Source organism: Petaurus breviceps, unplaced genomic scaffold (assembly GCF_028583685.1).
Source record: "Petaurus breviceps papuanus isolate PSGF00001 unplaced genomic scaffold, PetGlider_PUasm1.0 208, whole genome shotgun sequence".
In the NCBI taxonomy this organism is placed as follows: domain Eukaryota; kingdom Metazoa; phylum Chordata; class Mammalia; order Diprotodontia; family Petauridae; genus Petaurus; species Petaurus breviceps.
This window is the reverse complement of record NW_027185852.1, coordinates 4,071,519-4,093,225: the sequence shown is the minus strand read 5'-3', so window position 1 is coordinate 4,093,225 and position 21,707 is coordinate 4,071,519. Positions and strand designations below refer to the sequence as shown.

At 43.9% G+C, this 21,707-nt stretch overlaps 1 protein-coding gene across 1 annotated transcript in view; it reads right to left on the bottom strand.

The window, feature by feature from the left end:
- LOC138165236 (neuronal growth regulator 1) overlaps positions 1 to 21,707 on the bottom strand; it is a 1,124,289-nt gene that overhangs the window by 193,504 nt on the left and 909,078 nt on the right. Inside the window, exon 6 of the mRNA XM_069093354.1 lies at positions 17,905 to 18,056. Coding sequence (XP_068949455.1) covers positions 17,905 to 18,056 — 152 coding nt within the window. The remainder of the gene's footprint in view (positions 1 to 17,904; positions 18,057 to 21,707) is intronic.

The following is a 21,707-nucleotide window of genomic DNA, read 5'->3' as shown; positions in this document are numbered from 1 at the left end:
ATCTATCTATCTATCTATCTATCTATCTATCTATCTATCTATCTATCCACCCTTCTAACTATCTACATTTCTCTCTAGATGTCCAGTATGGCATTTGACTTGAATGACTTCCCAATTATAATGATGCTTTGACTTTAAACTCTCTCCTCATTTTGCTATTTTCTTATTTTTCCTTCATCAAATCTCATTTCTCCCTAAAAAGCATATTTGAAGGATTGTAACATGTAGTTCAAGTCATAGGTGATACTTCAAAATGAGAAAAGTTTTCTCAAACAGGTTCAAAAAGTCCCCCGAGCACTGACTTCCCTGCTAGAAGCTTGTTTCCATCCTGTAGGTGTGAGCGGCTGCTTTCCGCTCGCCATGTCAGCTGTTATGAGAGAATATTACAAATTTCAAAGCAGCTCAGTGGCTTCTCAGCTGGCCCATTTGCACTGCAGCCCCAGAGCTGGGCCCCAAACAGAGGCATTCAGCCTTGCCTGAGTAATTCAATTGCAGGCAGAATCAAAGCCTTGTGAAAGGGTGCCCTGGTCAAAGGTTGGCCCTTGAGCTGCAAGTAAATCAATTTGGGAGAGGCTGAGTTTTTATTACATTTTTCTGTAATGAAGCTTTCAAATGGGGGCCTTCAGAGGCCATCGGGTCGCTCCCTTCGAAATGCCCCCTCAATTGGCAGGTACCTATTTGGGCAAAGAAATTGTGGGCATTAAGGAAGAGCCCCAGAGAAGGAAAGTCTAAAGAAAGGAGAGGATGTAGTTGAGAACAGACAAACCAATCCCAAATGAAAGATGCGCCATTCGGGAGACTTGAGAGAGAGCCGAAGATGCTAAAATACAGGAGAAAGCAAGAGGAAGTCAAGAATGTGGAAACCAGGGGGGCTGGCATGGACTAAGTAGAGAGGGGCTATTGTTGCTGGGCTTGGCGGCAGCCTCACAGTCTCTCTTGGCAGGTTGCATACATCCTGTCCAGGGCTGCGGGCATGATGAATGTTAGCAGGATAGAGCTCACACTGAATCAGAAAACCAAACAGGGCCAGGCAAGGTTGGGAGAGACAGACAGTCCCATGCAGGCAATGTGCTTGCTTCTGTGACGTGAAGGCTCTCAATTCATCTTTCTCCAGCTGAGTTGAGCCTGTGGAGTCGTCACGCATCTTTAACTCACACAAGCCATTTCTAAAGTGGTATTTACTCACTCAAATTCCCTGATTACAGGTATTATCCATATGTTGGTAACTGTATTATTTATATCACAAACCAAGGTGCACCGATGAAGTTGTTTTGATCTTTGGAGAAAATACATATTTAGATATAGGTCTAAACACAAATTCCAAAAGGAAGGACTGCATTTTCCTGACATTTACTGATACTTTTTTTTCTTTGTAGGGAAAGTGATTATTTCAGGCTTGCCCTATTAAAAAAAAAATTTCTTTGAATTTCCTTTTGGAAAAATTTACAAATGCCCATGAATTTGCTAATTAACCTAAAACATCTTTGATAAGTGTTGTGATCTGCCTTCTTAATTAGGCAGTGCCAACTGCACTAATTGGATGGATATTTTAAAAAAATACACATATAACATCATGCCTACGTTTCCATTGAAAAGAGTGTGCATACCAAGGCTGAAAAATCACTCTTCAGTGATGGAGGGAAATTCCATCACTTTGGTTTTAAGTAAAAGTTTGAAAAGTCTAACTTTCCAAATGGTTCTCAGAGCTACCTCAAGGCCAAGTTCAATATTCAATCTCCCAAGTCTCGCTTTGAGAATCCAGTCCAGAACTATAAAGGCCAAACGGATCAACTTCTTCTCTGTGTTTGCCAAATGAATTCAATAAACATTTATTATCAGGCACTGTGCTAAGTGCAAAAGATGGCACATACTAGTTACATAACAGACGTTTGATTTATTAGCCTTAAAGAGTAGTGTCTTTGAATAAATGCCTTGATACCCAGGCACGCGCGCGCGCGCACACACACACACACACACACACACACAGTCATTTTTACCTTTCTTTACATTCGTGGTGCCTAGCATGTAAGTACTTAATAATGTCTTGTTAACTGACTGACAGACCCCACTGATTGACTATAAAGACAAAGACGGAGACCGTCTTGGCCCTCCTGAAGCTTACATGCTAACAAAATAATATCACTCCACTGGTCCTCAACATGGCTGCTCCAAAACGCTCCAGGAATCACTGAACAATCATTTGTCGTCAGTAGTTTCATCGTGTCTGACTTTTTGTGGCCCCCTTTGGGTGTTCTTGGCAAAGATACTGGGTGGTTTGTCATTTCCTTCTCCAGCTCATTTTAGAGATGAGGAACTGAGGTAAACAGGGTGAAGTGACTTGGCCAGGGTCCCACAGCTAGGATGAGTCTGAGGCCAGATTTGAATCTTTGTGAGTCTAAACCCTCTACGCACCCCCTGCCCCGAAGCATCATAGATTTTTAGGCACAAAAGGCTCTAAAGTTAAACTGTTTCAATTTCCAGATGAGAAAACTGAGGTCCAGAAAGATTAACTACTGAGCTGAAGTCAGAAGAAACAGGCTTCCATCCTAATTCTGCCACTGATTTCCTGTGTGCTTGGGAAAGTCCTTGCTGGCGCCTCGTTCTGTAGAATAAGGGGGTTGGGGCAGGCCAGACGGCCTGGGAGGGCCCTTCTTGACTCCATTCTGCCATCTCACGCTTTTCTGATGTGGCCACAGTGCGCTGCCAACCTGGGATTCGAACCTGGCTCCCCTGAATGCCGTGTTCCCAGGCTCCCTGCCACAGGCAGTGAAGGATACAATGGGAAGACAATTGCTACACCAAGCAACAGCACCCCCTGGAGGGCACACACACTTCAACTCATTCAATTTTACCCACAGTGGAAACTTCCCTTGAATTCTAATTCTGTCATGGAGAGCAGCCCACTGAGTTAACACATTAAATGGGAAGATGGAATTTTTGTACATTTTTTCCAATTGCTTTTAAATTCCAAAAATTAAATTTACTTTGCTTGAGAGGAAGTGAGGTTCATTGAAATATTGCTTTCATAGTTAATTTTATCACTTTTTAAAAAATGTATTTTTGTGTTTTATATGAAGAATCAGGAAGGTAAAGGCAATACACACATACACACACTCACACATGTGAACATGCATACACACATGTACACACACGGACACACACATTCACCTGCACAACACATGGACAAGCACACACAACACATGCATGCACACACATGTACATGCACGTGTAAATACACACAATAACATGTGTGCACACAGGTGTGTATGTGCACACACATTCACCTGCATACACATGCACACAAACAGCACATCTACAATGCACAAATGTGCACATCAAAATACATGTGTGCAAATGCATGCACACACACATGCACTGCACATTCACCTGCACACACATGATGTGCACCCCCACACAGTGTGCAAATACATGTACACATATACACACATGCAAGCACACATACACACATGCACATATATGCACTGCACTCACCCGCACACACATACTATGCACCCATACACATGCACATATGTATGCAAACGCATGCACACATATACACACATGCAAGCACACATACAAACGCACACACACGTGTACACACATTCCTTTACCTCATGTTTTTCCCTTAGGGGACCATCCTTTGATGGGGGAGAAATAGAGAGTTTCATAATGTGGTCCTCAGCACTTCCCCATCATCCTTTGTTCTGACCCAATCCCATGCAGAATATATCAGTGGCCACATTTCCATTTTTCCAAGAAGGAAATAGCACAATATGGAGCCAGGCACAGAGGTGGGTCAGAGTTCAGGGGAAAGAGGGGGTTTGGGGAAAGTCTCTCCAATTATCTTCTACTGTTTTCTCACCTGAAAAGGCTGAGGCTGAAGTAGATAATCTCACAAGTCCAACTGATGAGGTATGGGCTCTGGGAGCCCCCTCAAGCTCTCCTTGAGTCCTTGAAGTGCAGGCTCTGGGAGCCCCCCTTGAACTCTGATTAAATGGTCTCATTTGATGAGGCATTTCCATGAGGCCATAAGCCTTACACTGTGGCTGGGACCAAGCCTCTGTTACTAGACTTCCCACCCTTGAGCTGATCAAAATATCAATCCACCCTTGAACTGGCCTCGCCCACCATTGTCTGTAATCGTGGCCTCCAGCAACTTCCCACCCTTAAGCACTCATTGACCTCATCTGACTTCTCCTGAAGACCCTCCCCAAACTCCTCCTCTAGACCATCCCTGGATTCCTCCCACAGCCTTCTCTATATAAGACCCCATCTTGTTTGCTTGTTCATGAAAGCGCCATAGAATGACCTAGCATAGACTTACTATTCTGTGTCCAGTACAACCTTGTTTTTCTCACCATAAAAATGAAGAGTTTACCCATAAAGAGGGTTAGGGTTGCTCTGGAGACCCCAAAATACCAACATGACAGGTCCTGCCAAATGAACTGGACTCAAGTCTTCTCTCAGCCAACAAAAAGTAAAGTTGATTAATGTTCACTTGTATTGGACACAGAGTAAACCTGTGCCGGGTCCTTCTATGGAACTCTCACACAAGGAGGGAAGATGGGATCTTATATACAGAAGGCTGTGGGAGGAATCCAGGGGTGGTCTAGAGGAGGAGTTTGGGGAGGGTCTTCAGGAGAAGTCAGATGAGGTCAATGAGTGATTAAGGGTGGGAAGATGCTGGAGGCTACCTGGAGACTACAGACAATGGTGGGCTAAGCCAGTTCAAGGGTGGATTGATATTTTGATAGGCTCTGGGGTGGGAAGGCTAGTCACAGAGGTTTGGGCCCAGATACAATGTAAGGCTTATGGACTCATGGAAATGCCTCATCATTTCCAACTTTGTGCTTAGTCCTAAAAGATAAGGAATGCTTTAAGTCTTATTGATATCCCTTTCCCCTTCCCCCAAGCAGAAAGACATTGGCCATCATATGTTTCTTAGGAAAAATTGGGCTGACATTGTTCACAAGACTATGTGGTTGGTTGGATATATAGTAAGGAAGTAATTGGGAAATGTTCTCAACTAATTGGTCACCTTGGGCAGGGGAAGATCTTACTTTTGCATCATCTCAGTAGAATCTAAGTTCCTTGAGGACTGGACCACTTCCATTTTTGTCTTTATGGCTCTTCTTGGCACAGAGGAATTCAATAAATGTTGAACCATTGTTGGATTAGTCTTGAATGAGTAATGTGTTTTAATTTTTTCAAGTCTTGGTAGCCCCCTCCAAAAAAAGCCACACAAATGCATTTTCCCTTTCTAATCCAATTTATTGTGGGGTTAGAGTCTTGTGAAATAAAATAGCACAACAAAAAGGTCTACTCTAGTGGTTTTCATCAGTTATTGGTCCAACAGAATTGAAACTGTGAACATAAAAGAAATTTCCCCAGAGAATACATTTCTTTTTCAAGATGACAAAATGATTAGGCCAGCAGTGCTATTGAGCTAAACTTTATGGAAACTTACCACAGAGGCAAACACATTAAAAAACAATTTTTATGTCAATATAAAAATAATCTAGAGTTCAATGACAAAAGGCACAGAGGGTGGGGAGGGGAATTGTACCTGGAGAATTTCTACTTAGTTGAGAGATAAGTAAAAATGCTTTTAATAACCACTCATTCAATAATTCCTGAGTAATGATTTACAAAGTGACGTGGCACCATGGGAAAGAAGACTGAATTTAGAGGCTGAGAACATGGGTTCAAGTGCCAGCTCGATTCTTATATCCTGGATGACCTTTACCCCATCTGAGCCTTCATCTCTTCATCTATAAAATTAAAGGAAGGGTTGTGGATGGTCAGCTAGATGGCCTGTATATTACCTTCTAAGCCTAAGTCTTTAATCTTATCAATGTCAGTTCATGCCACTTACTAACTGTGTGACCCTGGACAAGTCACTTTACTAGTCTAGACCCAAGATTTTTCATTAAAAAAAAAATAAGAGGTTTGGACCCAATGCTCTCTGATGGCTTTTTCTTGCTCTAGATTTATGATCTAACAATAAGCCCAATCATAGCAAGATTTTCAAACCCTTTCCATCCTTCCCATCCCTGTGCAGGATCTTCATTGGTACCAAAATATCTGCCACATTAAAAAAAAAATTCTGAATAGCGATGATGCTTACTCTATGTTCTCCCTCTCTCTCTCTCTCTGTCTCTCTCTCTCCTCCCTCCCCCCCTCCCCCACTATCTGTGGCAGGGAGGATTCAGATTATTTTAAGTACCTTGGATATGTGGCTGCTAAATTATTTCTTTAGTGGAACAAGTCTCAAAAATGTTGTCATTTTAATAAAACCTTGGCCTTAATTTCTATTCAGAGATCCCAGTGATAATCTCCCTCTAGAAATGCAGGTCTGGAGCTGGTCTTCAACTTGAAGTCTTAATTTCTTGGGGCACTGAAGAGTTAAGTGACTGGTCTAGGGTCACATAGTCAGTACGTGTCAGAGGCAGAATATGGCCCTTGGTTTTCCTGACTGTGCCATGCTGCCTCTCATTAATGAAGTTCCTACTTTTTGCCATTTGTACACCGCCCCCCCCCACATTCATCATAAATAAAAGCTTATCTGCATGACTTTGATGAGGTGACAGAAGTTGCTGAACGTTAATGAGTCAAAGGGTGCACTCAGACATGGCACAGAGCAATCTGAGGGGTGAGTCCAGGATGGTGAGAGCATCGGACAGCATGTCCTGCAGGAGCCAAGGGCAGGCAGAGCAGACTCCGGGCGCTATGACATCTGGCTTCCAAAAACTGGAGTGCTAACGTGTGAAAGGAGCCTTAGACTTAGTCAGGTTGGACTCAACAGGCAGAACTAGCATGATGGGTGGAAGGTGCAGAGGAGGAGATGGAGACGTGATGGCAGGAAAAAAGGATAACAAGAATCGCAGTGAAATGCTGCCATTGATTGGAGAATGATGCGGGAGGTCACGAGCTCCCTCCAGTGGGCATCTTCTGGCTTGGTTGCAGAGGCCCTTCTTGGGCAGCCACAGAATGACCTGATGACTCAAAGATCTGCTTCAGCCCTGAGCTCCTGGGATTCTATGGTGAGTCCAAAGCTAAGAGACAGAGAGAAGTGAGCAGGAGTCTGTGCTATGTGCCCTGGGTCCTTGTACCGTCTAGACTCACCCACGACATGGGAGGACTCCCAGTGCCAAGAACTCAGGGTCCCAAGCCACGGATGTCTGGGCTCCTCTGGGCATGTCACGGAGGGTGATTGTTCAGGTGTGTATTGGGGCAGGTCATCTCTGAGGTCCCTTCAAACTCTGAAGCTTGATAATGCTACAGTCCTGCCAAGGGCCATGTGACCTTGGAAAAATCATTTCAACTCTCTAGACCTCAGGTTCTTCATTTTTAAAATGCCCATTTTGGACTAAATGTCATCTAAAGTCTTCCAGATTAAAAAAAAAAATCCAGCTTGGAAGTCAAATACATCGTTTGTTGCCATTCAGTCATTTCAATGTATCTGACTTTTTGTGACCCCATTTGGGTTGTTCTTGGCAAAGATACTGGAATGGTTTGCCATTTCCTTCTCTGGCTCATTTTATAGAGAAGGAAACTGAGGCAAACAGGGTTAAGTGACCTGCCCAGGGTCACACAGCTAGTAAGTGTCTGAGGCTGGATTTGAACTCCATTCTTGCTGACTCCATGCCCAGTGCTCTATCCACTGAGTCACCTAGATGACCCATAAATACTTCAGTGACTAACTATTTTATTTATTAGTAATAACATTCATGGCATATTACGCTTTAAAGTTTGCAAAGCATTTGTTACGCCTCATCATTTATGATCCTCAGAGCAGCCCTTTGAGATGGGTGCTATCATTATCCTAATCTTACCATTGAAGAAAGTGATTGTCATGAGTGTCTGCTCTAAACTCGCAAGCTCCAGCTTCAGAGGTGGTGGAACGTCAGGGGTTCTCTAATGACACCTTTCATTTTAGAGCTGCCAACGTGACATCCCCAGAAGGGTTAACCAGTAGCCCAGGATCGCCACCCACCCAACACTGAAGGCAGGTTTGGCCCCAGGCCTTTCTGACTCAGCCACTCCAAAAGGGTGGTCGTCACTATTGGCAGCCTGCACCCACCCATACCCAGGACCCTCCATGCCCAGTTATTGCTTGATTGGTGATAAGGCAGATCGTGCCCCTATTTCCTGGGCTCCAATGGATATTGTCTCTCATTAGTTTATACGGTTGGTAAATGAGTAAGTGCTCATTTGGAGCCCAACTGTCACAGCTGCATTCAATTCCAGATATAATCAAACGGAGGAAACAAACTGTATGCTGCATGAAGGCTTGACAGACTGAGAGCCCAGCATTGCCCGGCTCCTGCCGGGGATGAATCACACACCATCCATGGCCTGGTTTGGTTGGCTGTTCCTCTGCATGTGAATTCTAAAATATCCAGCCTTATGAAGGACTGACTGGTACAACCAGGAGAGGCTTCTTGTTAGCTCCCCGAGCGTGGAGGATAGAGTGAGTGAGCGAGCTGCAAGCAGGACCCTGCTGTGTCTCCTGGAATCCCTGAGACATCATTGATTACAATTTTTTGCCAGCATTTAAAAGTCTGAGTCTTCAAGTTCCAGGAGATGACCTCAACATCTGACAAATGTCTGAATCATGCATGCATTGGGTGCCTCCTCTAACATGAATCCTGGGACTGATAGAATAGACCAAAGGAATCAAGGGCCCATACCATGGCTTACAGGGAGGCAGGGCAGAATGAAACAAGCGGTGAGCTGGAATATTTCTCACAAGGGTGGAGCTGGGGCCTCATTCAGCAAGTCAGCAAAAAGTCACTGTTCAGGCACACGGTGGGAACGTGGGAATGCACCCAGGGAGGTCACCGTTCAGGTGCATGGTGGGAACGCACCCAGGGAGGTCACCGTTCAGGTGCATGGTGGGAAGGCGCCCAGGGAGGTCACTGTTCAGGTGCATGGTGGGAATGCACCCAGGGAGGTCGGCCACATTGCCACACTCTGGCTAATGTTCAGGGCTTCATGGCTTGCTTTCAGAATTCTGGTCACTGACCTCCTTTTTTTTTCCTTGCAGGAAATGAGAGGTCCTTCCCTAATTAAAAGACAAGTTGCGAGCAGTCCTGCTTGAACCAGGACACTTCCCCAAAGTTAAAGTCTCTTTTGCAGGGACCACCGTCTGATGAAGCATTTATAAATGGGTCAGGGATGCGGAAGTTCATGAAGGAGACGGTCTTTTTCTCAGCCCTGTGACTCTTCCTGTTTGGGGCTTTCTCAGCTCTTTGCCTTTCAGATCACCAGAGAGTGGGGGAGGGGGAGGGAGAGGACTATGGCCCCTAAAGCATGGCTTGGTCCATTACAGAATGGCTCTGTCCACTTCCTTTAACTCAGAAGTCTGCACTTACATCACACTGGGCAGCCAAACTCTGTAAACTTAGAACCTGAAGGCATCTTAAAAGCCACCTGGTCCAACCTCTCATCTTACAAATAGGGAAGCTGAGACTCAAAGAGGGCGGGGAGTCGTCCAGGTTCACACACACAACTTGGCAGAAAGGAGGCTTGAGTTTTGCTCCTTTGACTTGAAGTTCTAGGATCACCACGTCATAGTGAGAGCCCAAAGGAACCGCTGAAACCTCATTCGACCCCTTCAGTTTGCAGATGAGGCAATTCAGCTGGGCCCCGCCATGGCCGATACACGGAGAGGAAAGTGACTCCATCAGATCGCGGACAGAGCTAGAAAGGACCCGAGGGCCCGTTCAGGCCGATCACAGGGGTCTAGGTTAGCAGCACTGAGGGGAGAGCTGAATTTGAAGCTGGCCTCTGACTGCATAGGCACTGGCCTTGCCACCGTGGTGCCGGGCCTGTAAGGCAGCCAGCACTGCAGACAAGCTAGCGGCATCCTCCTCAGACCTCGTGGCAGTTTTCATGCTCCATTGCCTTGGGATTCAGCAAGAGACTGAGGGGAAAGCTCGAGAGCCTCCTTTGAGTATGTCAGTGGCAATGGAGGCAGTTGTGGCCTCTACCCCCAACTCTCCTGCTAGCTTACTTCTTCAATTAGAAAAGCTTTAGGGAGGCCGCCTTCCAGACAAATGTCAGCTTTTCCTCTTGGAGAAACTGCAAAGGGAATCATAAAGCCTGTGCTTTTCCAATGGAAGAGATGCAGTGGGAGGGAAAACCTGCACCCTAAAGGAGAGCATTGGGTCCACTGGGCCCATAGGTGGCAGGATGAGCACACATAGGGTGTGTCCTTCTGAGGAGGGTCCTGGCAGCAATCATCCAGGTTAGTGGCCCAGAGGCAAGAGGCAAGGCACACACACAGACACACAGATACACTACTAACACACCATGCACACACACACGTCTCCCCACATACTTACACACACATACTTACACACACACCATGCAGACACACAGATCCACCACTCACACACCATGCACACACACACACAGACACCCCACACACATACTTACACACACCATGCACACACACGCCCCACACTCGCACACACATACTTACACACACACCATGCAGACACACAGATCCACCACTCACACACCATGCACACACACACACAGACACCCCACACACATACTTACACACACCATGCACACACACGCCCCACACTCACACACACATACTTACACACACACTAAAATCATCACTATTCTTTTTAATTCTAGGACGGATGCTTCCATGAATGAGGAGTACGTTGCCAACCATGATTCGTTCTTTGAAGCCCCTTGTTTCCTGGGCTTGCTCTGCAGTATTAGGGCCTTTCGACTTCTATTTCAAATCGAATTTCTGGAAGGCGGCTGTTGTATCTTTTCTAGTGCTCTGTCCCGCTCTGTTTTAGGCCATCAAGCTTCCATCATCCACAGGCAGCTAATCTGGGGATACTTGGAGTCAGGATGAGGGCTCCAGGAACATAGAATCATCTCATTTTACAGAACCAGGAACGGAGGCCAAGAGCAGGGCAGTGACCTGCCCAAGGCTTCACGCACAGTAAGTACCTGAGACGGGCCTGGAATGACCTGGAAGCCAGGGACCTTGGCACTGTTTTTTGGAGGGTCTATTTGTTCCACCTCATCAGAAATGCTCCTCACTGATGCACAACCACTGAAAATCTCACTTTCCATTGGCCTGAAAAACAGTAGCCTTCTCCACTTGGGCAGGGCCTTATTTTGCATCATCCTCATGACCATCATCATCACCGTGATTTAGTCTTTCTCTGAACAAGAGCCCGTTACTTAGCTGAACCTGGAAGACAGTGTTGGTTGGAGATAGCCCAGTTCTCAACCCAAAGCATAGAAGGTAGGGGAGGGAGGAGTTAGAAAGCAAATAAAGGCCATTGGAGTTCAGCCCACTGGGCCATTGGAGTTGGGCACAGAGAGAAGTGAAGCATCTGATCTTGTAACTCTGCTTAGCCTAGTGCTTTGCAGAAGACAGCAAGATGGTGGCATACTTTGTCATCCAGGAAGGGGATCAGGAAGATCAAGCTGTACAGGGAGAGTCAGAGATCCAGATAAATACCAAGAGGGAATCCCACCAGAGCCACCAGTAGACTGCCTGTCACCTCTCTGTAGCTTTTTTTCAGAGAAATGGGAAGAAGTATGGCATGGTGGTGCTCTCCTATCGTCCCTTCTACTGGGAAGGCTGCAGTGGGTTCATTGGAGACTTGGGCTGAGGCGTTCTGAGCCGCAGTGGAGCTAAAGAAAACAGAATGTCCAGAGAATAGCTGGCACCCATATGGCAGGCCCTCCAAGATAGGGAGAACCAGGCTAGGTTAATAATTGAACAGGTCAATCAGTGATGGTGTCAAGCCCATGAATGGCCAATGCACTTCCACTCTGGATGAGATGGGATACCCATTTGTTCTTGTTGTTATTGTCATGTTATTTTGTTTTTAGGAAGATGTGGTGGCTTGACCTTATGTCAGGAGTAAGATTCAACCTGAAAATAGGAAGCCAGGTCCCTGGTAAAACTAGGAATTTAGAATCATCTGTGAGGTTAGAGTTCATCTAGTCCAGCAGGCTCATTTTATGGATGAGGAAACTGAGACCTATAGAAGTTAAATGATATGATGTCTGGAAATCCTGAGAGATAGTTTCTGTGTAATTAATGATCAATTTCTTAATTAGACTAGTTGGTAATCAATAAACTGCTGGTCAGTGATTTCCCTTGGTAACCAAAATGCCAAGGGAGACCCTGAAATGCCTTAAATCCCTTCTAAAAGGAAACTCTCCTGACAAGGGAAAATCAACCCCAATTGGTAGACATTTAATGAGGAAGTGGGCTAAAAATCTTTAGCTCTTCCTACTAAGAATGTGACTTGATCATGAGATTCAACAACCTCAAGGCCTCTGGACAGGGGAAGCCATTTTCATCTGGACCTCTCTAGCTAGTTTTCTCCTTCATGATTTGGGTTGCCCTAAACACTAATGAAGGGGATCAAGGACAGGGGGTTCTTCCTCCAGGCAAAGGCTCACACAGACTGGATTCTGTTATAAATAGAAATTTGTGGGATCCCACCCAACTAAAGAGCATGTGACTGGAGGGTGAGGAGGAAATCTCATCAGACAGTCAAGCCGTCCAGAGGTTGACTGACCTTTATAGGAGTTAAGCCCTAACTGCTTAAGGAAGAAAGGGTTATTATTAATATAATATTTATTTCTCTCAGCGATTTGTTGAGGGTTGTCAAGGTAATAATAACTGAAGTTATTTGCACAGTGCTTTAAGTTTCTCATACTGCTTTGCACACATTTGATTTACACCCTAACCCTGAAATGCTGTTTTCATTATCCTCCTACAAATGACTGAACAGCAGCCCAGAGAGGTTCAAGCCGCCTAGCCAAGGTCACACAGCCAGAAAGTGTATGAGGCAGGGTTTTATCCCAGTTTTTCCTGACTATCAGCCAACACTCTGGCTAGTAACAGTCACTGAACCCCAGCTTCCTAACTGCAGCTAGAGAGGTTGAGAGACAGCACACAACCATAGGGTCTCATGAATTCTTGGCGTTGTATCTTTATATCTGATTCACGGTAGGGGAAAAATAGCGAAGTAAAATTTTCTGCCCAAGCTGCATCATACCCAAGGTTCATTTTGAATGTAAGGAATCAACAATCATACAAGAATGGCAGGTATGGCTGGGTTACCCCAGGAGCTTTGAGCACATGGTAAAAGTTAGTCATAAACTCAGATTTTTTTAAGTTGCCCGATGTGAGTTCACTGCAAAATCTAACTCATCAGCTGTCATTCAGAAGGTTCTTAATGTGGGCTCTAGAAATTTTAAATATATACATATATATATATGTGTGTGTGTGCATATTACATGTATACTTAGACATATGTGTATATATACACACACAGATATATTTTTTATTTTAATATAATTGGTTTCCTTTTATTGAGCGCTTGCTATTTGCCAGGGTTTGTGCTAAGCCTGGGAACACAAAGAAAAAGCAAAGAGAGTCCCTGCCTCAAGAAAATTACACTCTAATGAGGGAGACACGAAATATGCCAGTTGGAACAGAAGAGATAAATATGGAGTGGATGGAAGGTCTCCTTAGAGAGGAAGGTACATGGAGTCAAAAGGACTAGGAAAGATCTCCTGTAGGTAGGTGATAGAACCTGAACAGTGGCAAAGGACTCTGGGGATTCTGAGAGTTAGGAGGGAGAACATCTGAGGCCTGGAGGACAGCCAATAGAAAAGCACCTGGATGGAAAGAGTGGAACAGCAAAGAGTCCTTGGCCCGATTGTGAAGTGCACATTAGGAAGTAATGCGTTACAAGGCTAGAAAGAGAGGCCAGGTCCAGGCCATGAAGAACTATCATTCCCAAATACTAAGAATGTCCAAGTTTACTAGGAGCTGCCATTTCAAACTTTATATTTGAACCTGGAAATAAGAGGGAAAAACTGGCATTTATTTAACACCTATAATTCCATAAAAACACTGGCAGCTTTTGGAAGGGCAGAATGAAGTGGGGAGAGACTTGAGGCAGAGTCTGATTAGAATGTGGTTATTGCAAGAATCCAAAGGGGAAATAGTTCTCTGGGGCTGAAATCCTTAGAGAACTATTATTAGTCAACTAGTACATATTTATTGGGTCCTTGCTGTACCAATAACCAAGATCTGAAAACAAGGCTACATGCAGGAGATGAAGGCAAGTAGAAGACATGGTCCCTGTCCTCAAGGACTTTAGAGCCTCATTGGGCCTGCAAGGCAGAGATAAATGATAAGTGATCAGTAGCAAGATTTATCAAGGTCTTGGCAGCAACTGCCTACCCTAGATGTCTACTGCTGTGCACCTGTAGATGGGGAAGGGAGAGGATACTCTAAGATGAGATAAAGCAGACATCCTTCTTTAGGCAATAGGTGATGAAGACAATGGGTGCTGGTGGGTTTCAGGCGGAAGTCTTTTCTAGTGCAGTAGACTTGCCCCTGCCATACTTTGGGCTGCTTTACATCTCAAGTTTTCTAATTTGCTTTCCAGAGTTAAGCCATTTGCAGTGAGACTGAGATTTTTAAGGATATAATTCAATTTCAGTTCATCCAGTACTTGTTTTTCAACCCCTGATATATTCTAATCCACTTGTTTCTGGAGGATACAAAGGCAGAAAGGCAACCATGTATACCTCAAAAGGGCTAGATCTGGGCATTCCTCAGTGGGCATGCCCAGCACTGGAGTAGGCATGGGGTAGAGATCCCAAGAATGTATCCCGAGGATACAGGGTTAGAAGACACCTTAGGGATCATATAGCCCAACTTCCTTGTTTTATGGATGCAGAATCTGATGGCCAAAGTGGCCAACTGACTCATTAGCGTGTAAGCTTCTTGTGAGGTAACTGAAAGTCATGTTTCTATGATTCCAAAACCAAGTCTCTTAGATCACAAGATCATAAAGTTAGCTCTAGCAGGAAGCCTGGGGCCAAGCAGCTATAGGGTCATAGTATCCTACAACTAGAGCTAGATGGGGTCTGATTCCTTCATTTAACGGATGAGGAAAGTGAGGTCCACCAAGAAAAATTAGGTAACCTGTCCATGGCCAGAAAGGTCACAAGTGGCAAAGCTGGAGAAGGAGCCAAGGCCTCTGGATACGAATACAGCATTCTTTTTATTTTTTTCATCAGGTCCTGATCATATTCTTTTCTTCCAATGTGACAAGCGCTACTTGAAAGTAGAAATTATGTTTGTCTTTGCATCCCAAGGGCCCATCATCATGCCCTTCCTACAGGAAGCGCTTAATCAATGTCCGTTGAGTTGGCTAGCTGTGGCCTGAACTGAAGGCCTAGAAAGAATCAATCAGTCACTCAAGGGGCACTTATTCAGCAACTATTTTGTATCAAGAACTTTACCTAGGTCTCTTACTTGCCTTAGGAGTCTAACTCATCATGGGAGACAAATGGTCATGTAGGGGATGGATAGTCAAGTTGGGATTTGAACCAATTTCATCTGACACCAAAGGCACACTTAATAAATGTTGTTTTGTTTTTTTTTTTTTAGATTGATTTGACTTGAGCTTCCTCTTTGCATGCACCCCAGCAGAAAATGTCGCTTCCCACAATGTGACACCACTTCCCTTTTCTTAGTCCTTCCCATTTAAATGATTTCTGTAGTTTTCCTCTTAGAGACGTTCAATAAAGGCTTTCCCTGTCTTGATAGCGGCAGAAAGCACATTGTGGCCAAACTGATGGCACCCAAGGAAGGGACTATTGTGCTCTCGTGTCTGCAGAGATTCCATTTCCAGACAGCCATGCTGAAGCAGCTAATTACTGATCTTTCAAGGAAACTGTGAGTACATTTCATATTACAAGCTCCTGTATTTCATCATATTGATGGATTTATAGTACTATAATTGTTTAACCTACCTGTCCAGAAGTCACATAAACACACACACAGACACATACAGACACACACACACACACATACACACAGACACACTACATCTGGTACTGGGGACAGCAGCACCAAGGAGTCAACATTTGAGATTTCTACAATCTCTAGTGAAATAAAGAAACTAAGCTGGCATATTGCTATCCATCCAAGCATAGCAACTCAGAAGATAAAGAGAAAGAAAACAAAGCTATTTTCTTCCCATAGCCTTTCTCAGTGGATTACTCCCTGATCATAAAGGTAAAATTCCAGTGGTTTTAACGGAAATCCAAATGAGGTCCATGTCATAATCTTTGTTGTCAGTTGATATGATTTCATTTCACTCTTTTATTAGAAACAGCAATTTGAAATTTCAGATGATCAAGTGTCTTAAATGTCCCATTGCTTGTCTTTTCCGATCTATTTATCTTTAAATATTAGTCATTTGTTTCCACATAGTATTCATATGTATTTTAAGTTGAGATCTGTTGTTTTCAATTATTAGGTATTTTATTTAATCAATAATTTTACAAAATAAGTCCTCTCCCTCCTCCTCCCTGCCCAGAGAAAACCTGAATTATTATGTGGTTTAGGGACAAAAAAAAAAAAAAAAGCCTAGCTCTTTCAGAGTTTATTTTGGGGTAGGTCTATACCTCTGCTTTTTATCAGTGTGGGGAACTCCTGTTGTGAAAACTCTGTCCACCTATGTAGATCAGCAACCTGTCCACTCCTCATAATCTCAGAGAGTTACCCAGGCCTGGGAAGTTAAATGATTTCCCCTGGATCACCAGCCAGTATGAGTCAGAACTTGAATCCAGGTTTTCCTAATTCCGAGGTCTGACTCTATCCACTATGCCATGCTGCCTTTCTTCCCAGTGTGGCAATAAGAAACAGCAACAAATACTGGGTCAGCACTCTAAATCACAGAACCTTTCACTTAGCGATAGAGGCAAAGCCACAGGAAACTCTGCATTGACCGAAGCTAACGAGGCCGGTCTGGTCTTTGAAATCGGAGGTACAGGACTTACGGCAATTCAATCTGGAGAAGTCAAGTGATGTTTTAGATTATTCTGACCTTAAATGGGAGGAATCTAGTGGACCCCACCTTTTCCCCTATGCTTAATAAGACAACTCTGCTCATTCAAAGCTGTGATGAGCACACAGATATCCACAGTATGTTTACATATACAACAAGCTGTCTCAAGACTGCAAAACTGTCTCGTCAAAAAAGAATATCATGACAATATATAGCCTATCATGGAAGACAAAGGTGGTTCCTGATTGGTCCGGCATATGAAAGATACTTTCATGAAAATGCCTTTCAGGCCTTTGGAGAAAAACTTAGTCTCAGATTCAGCTCTATTCTATGACTGTGATACCAGCAACTTTGGAAAAAATTGCCCAAATCAATCCTAACCCTTCACTGACTTCTCCTTAAGTTTATCCTGCTTTATTTATTTCCAGTGCTCTGAAAATATTCCTTTGGGATTTCCAATATCTGTGTTGGTAACAATAAAATTCAGTTTTTGATTCCCAAGGTAGGATCAATAATGGGGTTTCCACATGAAGTCCATGATTGGTCCAGGAGCAGCTGTCTTATACCTTGCTGCTTATACCATGTGCTAAACATAGACTATTCCATGATAACTCTGAAAGAAAACAACCAGCAGAAAATCCCATTTGTGCTAGTCTAAGTTTCATAGTTCTGTAGAGGATCAGAAATGGACCCCCTGGTAGCCAGTCAATCGGAAGGTAGATTTCAGGTGTGACTTCATTGACATTCTTTTTCCTTCCTAAGCAGCCAAACATTTTCTTAACTATTGGCATCTCAGTTCTACAGGAATCATACATTACTCAGAGCTCAGTTCCTTCTTGGGCAAGGAAGGCCCCCCAAATCATGTACCCAGAGCAGGAGGCTCATAAAGGACCAGCATTGAGTCTTCATGCTTTGTCCCTAAAATAAACTGAAGCCTCTGAAAATCCCCAGATGGCACATTTACGGTACTTACGGTAAACGGAACCCTCTGAAAATCCCCAGATGGCACATTTACGGTACTTACGGTTAAGAGGCAAGCTGGCATTGGTTGTGCCCAGCTTATTGGCAGCCACGCATGTATAGTTCCCAAAGTGCTCCTGTGTAACGTTGGTGACGGTGAGGATGGATCTTGTACTGAAGTTCTGAATGATGATTCCTTGTTGACCATTGAAGAGCCTGGAAGACAAAAGCAAATTCTAGAGCAATCTATGTTTTCTATACAGTTTGAGCTTTTCTAGGATGATATTGCTGTGATAACATAATAATAGTCGATCAATTTAAACCATTTCAATGGAATTCAATTTCACAAACATCTGTTTAAATGTCTGCTGCCTACACAGCATTGTCCTTTTGATTAAAAAAATAAAACAGAGGAGAGAAAAATGGGCCCTATCCTTGAAGAGTTTACTGGGAAGCTCCAACATGGCCACAGCCAAGACTTGACCAAAATGGAAGGCACAATGGCATTATTATTGAGTTTTCACTAGAGTTACCAGTGAGAAGGGAAGGGAAGAAAAGAAAGGAATGAGCATTGATATGTCACCTACTGTGTGCCAGGCATTATGATGAGTTTTGCAAATATTGTCTTACTCGATCCTTACAACACCCTGGGGGTGGGGGAAGGTGCTATTATTATTTCAATTTTACAGGTGGAGGAAACCAAGGCAAACAGAGGTTACATAGCTAGTAACTGTCTATAGTAGCAAGCACCCTAGCACACCCTGGATGCCCTGCCAGGACATGTTCTTTGATCTGCTTTTCTAAAGGAAAGACAATTTTAAAGGGGTCAACAATCTTACTTTAATTATAGATAAGTAGAAAGAAGTTAGTATCCGAGAAAGAATCCAAGAGACAGGGCTCCAACTGTCTGAACAAAGTGACAGAACCACCTCTGTGTGCCACCAGACTGAAAGAACCCCAAGAGGAGAGTAGTTGGGGGCTCTTAACACATGACTACTCAGAGTCCCATCCAGCGAATCAAAAGGTCCTTCTTGTGAATGACTGCTAAAAGCAAAACGCCAACCTTTCTGTGTGTGTGGCTTCCACCTAATAGGCTTAGAGCCAGAAGGCACCACCACCTACACAACTCAGTGCCTAATTAGCTGAGCACCAAACGTGTGAAAGGCTTCCTACAAGTAAGCTCCTCCTTAGTCAAGTTCCTCTCCCAATGGGCTCTATGTGAATCAGGATGTATCATGGCTATGAAAGCAGCAAGGTATCTGGAATGGAAATACCTGTGTACCTTTAGGCCAGGAAAGAGAGCTCCTGTTCCAAGGGAAAAGGAGACACATGTGATCACATAGGTCTATTCATGGATGGGGAAGATCTTCCTGTTCCATTAGCATTACAGGTCTTCCTGACTCCAGGCTCAGCATTATATACAATGTGCCCCCTGGTTACCTATATACATGGGGGGAGTAGATAGAAGCACAGCTGTGTAATAGAATCATGAAGATATTAAAGTTCATTAAACCAACATTTTGAAACAAACTTTGCTCAGATTTGTCTCACTAGAGTATTATTTTGTTTTTAAGAAAGCTGAAAAGCCATCTAAATTGCATATTTCTCATTGATATCAATAGAGATAATAAAGTAAGGTTGTGGTTCCACATTGGGAAGTCGCAGAGAGAAAGAGAATTCCTAGGTAAGGTTACTCGAGGGTTGGCTAGGGTGACCCCTGCCTCTAACGCCAATTCTAAATGACCTCCCTGGGCTGTTCTCATTTAAGATGACATGTTATGGTGTTGATAGTCCAAGATTTGGAATTCTGGATCCCAGGGTTTGAATCCTGTCTCATCCTACTTGTGTGGCCTCTGGAATTCACACAGCATCCCTTTATTCACCATGGGTGTTAAATGAAGGGATATGCCTAATTATCTCCAAAGTCTATTCTATCTATAAATCCTGTTAGACATTTAATACAAGGAAACAAATATTTATTAAGTTCCTACTATGTGCCATACTTCCTCCTCCCTTCCTCTCTCCACCAAAAAAACAAATCAAAACAAACCCAAAAAACAATAAAACCTCTTACGGTCATGGTGCTACTACTTCTATCAAGAACCCACAATAGCTCCATCCCCCCCAGCCCCCCACTGGATGATGTCCAAATTCCAATTTGCATGGCATTCAAGGGCCTCAGCTGATTTTAGTCAGAAGACTTGGGCTCAAGTCCCTTTTTACTATATAACTTCATGGGCCTCAGTTTTTTCAGTTGTAAAATGAGAGGGTTGAATTAAATGGCCTTCTGAAGTCCCTCTGAGCTCCATATCTATGACCCTGCACCAGCACCATAACTACTCATCCATCTCTTACATCAATTAATCAATTGATCCACATTTATAAAGTAAGTCCCTACTATGTTGCAGACACTATACTAAGCACTAGGAATGCCAAAAGAGGCAAAAGACAGTTGCTGCCCTCAAGGAATGGCACTCTAAGGGGGGAGACAACATGGAAACAATATAAAGGAACCAAACTCCACACAAGAGAAATCCAAAGTAATTAACAGAGCAGCACAAAGCTCCCATAGAGGAAGGCAGCCCTTCTTATCGCCCTTAGCACATATGATATTACTCTATTTAGTGGAGAGCTAGAGAGAGATAAGAGCTAGTATTTATTAAGTGTTAATCATACTGCAGTCACTATGCTTAGGGAAGGAAATGGCAAACGACTCCAGTATCTTTGCCAAGAAAATCCCCAGTGGGTTCACCAAGAGTCTTCAGACTGAAATGACTGAACAGTAACAGTCACTGTGCTAAATACTGACTACAAATGGAAGCAAATATGGCAGTCCCTTCTCTCAAGTAACATATGATCTAATTGGGGAAGAGAGCAAATAAAAGGAAGCCATAGATGGGTTGGGGTCATACACAGGTGTAGACCAAGTGACCCTGGCTAGAGAGGCAGAAACATACCTGGCAGACCTGGAGACCCAGAGGAGGGGTTGAGTTTCTGGTCAGGAGGAGGCAGAGATGATGGTTGAGGTAGAGAAGATATGGTGTAGGATGGGTCAGAGAGTGGTAGGAAAATCTGGGTCAGTCTTAAATATGCCCAAAGGACATTAGTCAGGGTTGTCCAGCAACTAGAACTAGCTTGGGTTAAATGGGCTGCTTCACATGAGAGAGGCTCCCTCTCCATGGAGGTCTTGAAGCAGACACATGCTCAGTGACCACTTTTCAACTATTTTCAGTAGGGATTCTTACTCAAGTATAACTTGGACTAGATGGTCATGGGGATCTTTGCTAGCCCTGAAATTCAGTGATTCTCTGATCTGACCTGGTTTGGATCTTGGCTTTACTATTTGCTGCCCATGTGACTTTGGCCATATCAGCTTCTCGGAGGCTCCATTTTCTTGTCCATAAGATAAGGGGGCTCATTTTGCTTGTAAGGATAGATCTCAAACCAAAGCCAGGGTCAATGACCTCTCAGGTCCATTCCAGCTCTAAATACTTTATTCTATGACTTGATTCTTTTTCATTCTTGCTTCCTCACCTTTAGTCATACTGTGTTTACTGACCGGGGATATTCTTTCCTCATCTGTACTTCAACTTCAATCCTGTACTCTGTTGGAGGCCTGACTCAAGCCCTTCCCTTTCCTTAATCCTGTCCCATAAGTACACTGTCCATTGATCTCTCTCCTCCCAATATTGCTATAACATGCCAAGCCAAGACTCTTGAATCAGCCCCTCATACTGTTTTGCATTATTTTCTTTTTCATGTGTGTTAAAATTCTACTTCTACCTAGACTGTGATCCCATGAAAGCAGGGGCCCTGATGTCTGCTTTTCTTGTCTCCTTCACAGAAACTAGTAGAGCTCATGAAATA